The 6000-nt window shown below is 40.6% G+C and overlaps 1 protein-coding gene across 1 annotated transcript in view; it reads right to left on the bottom strand.

Annotated features, from left to right (window-relative positions):
• Positions 1 to 258: 258 nt before the first annotated feature.
• LOC110535637 (POU domain, class 6, transcription factor 2-like) overlaps positions 259 to 6000 on the bottom strand; it is a 112960-nt gene continuing 107218 nt past the window's right edge. Inside the window, 1 exon segment of the mRNA XM_036935370.2 lies at positions 259 to 1532. Coding sequence (XP_036791265.2) covers positions 1010 to 1532 — 523 coding nt within the window. The 3' untranslated portion in view covers positions 259 to 1009.

The raw sequence follows: 6000 nt of genomic DNA, 5'->3' as shown, positions 1-6000 counted from the left end.
AACTTAGTTGAGCCCAGTGTATGAAAGAAACTGTACAGTAAAAAGAACCAGAGAAAGGGAACTTAGGCACATAACAATAACTAAAACATGTTATTGGCCAAGGTAAAATAACCCCATGTTCTTGAGCTGAAGTAATGTGTTCTTTGGCTATCAGGCTTTGGCAACAGAATGAGATACAGTAGCTTCAGACATATCCACAATAGAGTCGGTGCACAGAGACAGAACCTATATGGTTAGGTACAGAGTATCCCCTCATTGTTTAGACAGCCTTCAGTTTATTACCCTTCCTCCAAAACATAGACAATCTCATAAAATCATTGATAAATACTTGTAAAAGTTGTACAAAGTTACACTGTGACTGAAAATAGTTGCAGATGAGAAAGTGTCTGAGACAAACAATATGCCATTGTTGAACAGCAAAGAAACGCAATTGCATGACAAATTTGACATTGTGGTTTCAATTTAGTAGATATTTACATATAAACACGGGAGATAATGAAATTAAGTGAGACAAAGATTAAATGTACAGCCAAACTCACACACATATCTTAGATGTTCTTGCCAGTACAAATGTAAAAATTTAGAACACTTTTACACTTAAAAAATTATTCTTAGTATTCCGATGCAACAGACTTTGGTAAGTAGTTAGTGTTTTTGTCTTTGATTTTGGCATGATTGCTTTACTAAAATCTCCCTAATGGGAACCCAAATTTGGACAATATTCTGGTCTATGAGGCCAGAACTAGAACTCTTTGAAACAGCACACTCTAGGTTTGTAATCTTTTTCTATCAAATACTAACATATTTATTTTTATTTGGGGATTTCGGCAAAGGTCAATAACTGTGGTAATCACACTGATAACACGTATTCTCGTTTGCAAACTTTCCTAACTGTCCTTTTCAGTTGACTCTATAAAAGGGCTGGAATGTTCTTTCATTCTTCTTCCCACTTTGGGTCATGATCCACCATGTTGTTTGGACTTTTCTCTTTATCGCTAGTTTTGGTCGTTCATTTTGGGATCTCATCCAGAGAATCACAGAGAGGGTCCATGGGCGCGGTCGGGCCGAGGTCCAGGTCCAGGTCACCGGGCTGTTTCAACCGCTTTATTGTGTTTTTCAACGCTTGCCTCTTGTTGCAGAACCAGACGCGGACCACCTCGCGGTCATAGTTCAGTTTCTCGGCTATCTCGGTCATTTCCTGTCCAGAGGGGTGCGTGTTCTTCTCGAAGTGGCTGTTTAGGATCTCCAGCGCTTGCGGGGTGAACGAGGTCCTCCGCTTGCGTTTTTTGGAGGGCTCGCTGCCAATAAACTCGGTCAGGTTCTGCATGCCGGACCGGTGGCGGGCCTCGGCCTCGGCCATCCAGCGCTCCAGAACGGGCTTAATCTTCTGGGCGCTTTTTGGGGTGATGTCCAACTTCTCAAACCTGGCAGGATATAAAAGGCCAGGGTTCAGTTTGCCTGTCAGACTGCTACCTATAGTGTTCTCTTGGGCTTCCTGTGGTAGGAAAAAGTGGCTTCTCAGGATGGTGTGTCTGGGGAGAATTGAGAGAGAAGAATCTTACTTAGGTGCCCTGCTGGGCCAAGGGATAACCTGCCTGCCTCAGTGAACTGGAAGGGCCTCCTCTCCCAGACAACTGCCACTGGGACAGAGACGCCCACCAGCCTTGGATACAGTCATGACAGTTTGTAGCCAAAGTTGTAGCAATTGGAAGAGAGTGTTACATGTGGTGCTATATTGTTTTTCGCTTGTCTTGTATTTGGTCGTGATTCGCTGTCCCAGATAGGCAGTGTTGGAGTGAGGATACCCTGCCATTGGCTAAAAAAAAAGACTTCAGATAGAACCCCCCCAAAAAAACAGACAGAGCATCTGACTATCATGATCAAACACTGAGCTTTAGCAATGTAGATTACACACACTGATGTGAAATATAATCCACGTATTATATCACCAATCACAAAAAGGTAAAAAGGGGTTAACCAAAACAATGAATTGAACATTATTCCCATACCTTCCCTTGAAGTGATAAAATAAAATCTGTTTTTAATTCATATGGCCAAACAGGCAGCAGTGCATGTTCTCAGTCGCTTACACTCAATTTCTGTATCTGTGTTGAAACGTATCTATAGCACAACAGCAATGATCAAACGCTCATATGCAGTTACAGAACTGATCCCTTTCTTGCCTTTGTACCTGACTTGTATATCGTAGACCATACAAATGTCAACAATGAACACAAAACTCACTGTTGAGTGTTTTGTTCTCAGAAATGTTAACTCATTGTTTTCATCAGAAGAGAAATGTGTGCAACTGTGTTCACTTTCTGGCGTAAATAAATACTATTGCACAACATGTTAAAATCCCCCCCATCAGTGTCAAACCATGTACAATATAGAGAATGATCTATGCAATGGGGACTGTCCACTTTTTATGATTTTTTTTTTTTACAATATTGCAGACATGCAGAGATGCAGAGAATGAAGTTGGGTTACTTATAAGTCACTGTGGGTTACTCCTAAGTCATCATCTCCAATGTTGTGACCTTCGATGATAGAGCTTTGCTTTGGTGTAGATTGAGGCCTATACAGTATACATTCAGACTGTATCAGTTGTGTTTCTCCATTGTATTCATCTTTCCCATTTCTATTGTGGATTGTGTTTCTGGAACCAATTGGGAAGTCTACAAAATGTGAGCAAACCAGCCTACTGTATGTATGAATACATGGAATTGGATTGTGATGATATCGATGAATGAATCCTGCACAACGGGCTTATTATTGACTTTTTTCCATTTTTATCAGGAATAATATTTGATTTGATATGTATGAAATTGTTTGGTGAAATATGTAATTGCTCATAATTCTGCAATTTTTGACCATCATGATTTGGTGACTGTAAAGAAAATGTATTGATCTAAGTGGGATTTTTAAAAGACAGACTAACTTTCTGTTTTGTCTGCTTGGACTCGAGAGGATGAGTGTGGCTGTGTTCATCTTTTTGCAGGCAGTCGTGCTCTTTTGATGGATCTATTTGCAATGTGGACAGTATAGTAGAGTTTTAATGAATGTGTTTATGTTTTCAGAAGGCAACTACATTTTGAAAACACATCTACTCTTTTGCAAAAGGCCACAGAGTTTTGTGTCTTGTGGATTCTGTTTTGAAAATAGTCATTAATCCAAAAAATGCTATGTAAGCGATTTGAGCAAGTCTAAATACATAACTGTAATTTCTTTACAAAAGCAGTATGAATTATTAATCCACATTCACATTTTTCTAACTTTTCTCCTGCCTCAAGTTCTCTTGTATATTTAATATGAATACATTTCCCTTCAGAGTTTATGGATGCATGAAGCATAAGTCATTATTTGAATTGAATGTATTGTGCACTTTAGTGCGCTTGAAAAGTACCTTCAATAGCTCAAGACTATAGTTACAACATTTTGACAGAGTTCCTGAGTCACGAACAGTAGCTGAATTATGGCTTGCTGAATCAGTTTAATCTCAACAAATAGTTGATACTACTGTCCTATTAGAACATTTTCAGGAGTATCTGTACTGTAGCTCTGTGTACTCTGAACCTGTCAGTTGCAGAGTTCTGTGAGACAAGCACAGAGATGACTTTTGGCTTTCACATGATGAAAGAAGATGGACCTGGGCTAAAGTTGCTGGGTTTCTCTCATGCTGTATAATAATGGGGTCAGTGTCAGAGTGTGGTTTGAGCTGCCTGCCCTCTAACGAGAGTCCAGACATCTGTCCAGGTGTTCGGGAGCGAGCAGCTGAGAGAAAAAGGTGATCCCCCTTTAAAACAACAGCCGTTCCTGTCCAGGCCTCTTCTAAGACCTTGACCGAACATGGATGTCTTTGATAGAATCTTCCTGGCAGGCAGGTGAGGAGAGCCTTAGAGCTGGGGGAAAGGACCCCTCTCACACAAACAAAATGAAAGACATTTCTTAGTGGCAAGTCGGCTTGTTATACAGAACAGTAGGGAAGTGATGCTGCCCTAGCTTACTGAAGAAGGACCCTGCCTGTTGTTTCCTGTTTCCCCTCTCTGATTGTTGGTGCAGCTCTGCTTGTCGACGGCCATTATTGTTTATAACTACCTTTTCAACAGCGGAAAGAGGACGGTTATATACTGCAGGGAATACTTTAGTAAATATGAGGAGTCGGTAGAGACAGGACATTTCATGGATCAACAGGAACCAAATGCACTAAAATGAGTTGGGAGCTGCTCGGCTGGCTCCCCACTGGTTCAGAACCACCAGGGGAAAATAAAAACATACCTCTACCTTTTTTACCCCCATTGTCTCTCTCTCTTAACGGTCTTAAAAGTACCTTTTTTCAGGCCATGCACAAGCATCGGCTAAGTGTAGCCCAAAATGAAGGTGTGCATATGATTATGGCTAAGAGTGGGTCTTTGACTGAGTGGAGGCTCTATGACTTACAGAATACAAGGGGCAGATCAGTATCCCATCTTTCAGATATTAACCCAGGAGCAGGTCGAGACAGAAGTGGATGTGATGAAATAGACATATCGAGGACGTGCGTGAAGGCACGTATCTGCTACATTGATGCGCAAATTAGAGACAACCGTTTCTTGTCACGAGATGTGAATCGTTGATGTGGACGGGCTGTGTTCTAGCGTGAAGGAAGGCCGTAAACGCATGCAGCTTAAACATGCATGCAGCGCCATGATTCCCCTTCAAGAATTACACCAGCAATGAGTAGTTAAGACAACACTGTGCACCTATGCATTCTGAGCAGCATTCACATCGAGAGCACAGTGAATCTTTGGACATGTACTGTAATTTTATTGAGGTGGATTCAAACTTCATGCATTTTTTTCTGCAATAAGATGTGTCCTCCATTTGATGAAAGAATCGATGCCATCAATCATAATCTGCAACATGATCTATACATACCTGATACAATAGAATAATAGTTTTGTGTTTAACCCATAAATATGACATGCAGCAATATGATATATTGCATGTACCAAGCACTCTATCATAACCAAACCCATCCAAACCCATTGGTCTGATGATGTACTTATGGGATGTTTGTTCCCCCTGTGATAAGCTAATAAGGCTTTTTAACAAAGGGAGCAATGGAATCAGACAAGATGGAACCATCTGTCACTGCCTGTTCCAGTGATATCGGACAACAACATGCCCCTGAGCTAGCATGCGGTCCCCTCTTCTCCCCCAACTTCCATGTCTCTGTTGATGTTAACTAAACTAAAGCATGTGAAGACTGCCTCTCTACTTAAAACATAGAAGATGCTTGTCATGTCCAATGTCATACAAGCAACAAAAAAATACTATCTTTCCGACATAAATGAACCCTCAAGGACATATTACCTGTTTATTTATTTTAAGCTAATGGCTTTTAATGTATGTTATAAATATCTGAATTATGGATGCTTGTAAATATTTCATGTGTGATTTTTTAAAAAGACTTTAAACATTAGTTTGAAAGGGCTGTCCATCATAAGAACCCTGCTCCCCCCCAGTTTCAGATTATATCGGCCGTTTGATGTTGATGTGATGAAACTTTTAAAAGCCCATTGCACCAATATGTCACAGAAGCAGGGCAGGTCATCAGCAAAGCACATGTATTTCAGAAACACATTACAAATGAATACAGGAATAAGACGGGGTACAGTGCTGATAACTGTTGACAGTGAAGCATGCAACTATGGTAAGGCAAAATACTATGGGTAGAGTACAAAGAAAAGGGAACACGAAATTAGCCACAGTAAGGTCACGGACAAATGCCAGAATTAAAGAAAACAACATGATTATGATATTGTTAAAACGATTGCCTTTGTGTGTAGTCCTCTGTTGCTCAGTTGGTAAAGCATGGTGTTTGCCATGCCAGGATAGTGGGTTCTATTCCCGGGACTACCCATACATAAAATGTATGCACGAATGACTGTAAGTCGCTTTGGGTAAAAGTCTCTGCTAAAAAGAATACATTACGTGTTTGGTGAGAGAAAAAAACAT

The sequence above is a fragment of the Oncorhynchus mykiss genome, chromosome 11 (assembly GCF_057628025.1).
Source record: "Oncorhynchus mykiss isolate SJ-2025 chromosome 11, ASM5762802v1, whole genome shotgun sequence".
In the NCBI taxonomy this organism is placed as follows: domain Eukaryota; kingdom Metazoa; phylum Chordata; class Actinopteri; order Salmoniformes; family Salmonidae; genus Oncorhynchus; species Oncorhynchus mykiss.
The sequence above is the reverse complement of the archived record's forward strand: the minus strand, read 5'-3'. Positions and strand labels throughout refer to the sequence as shown.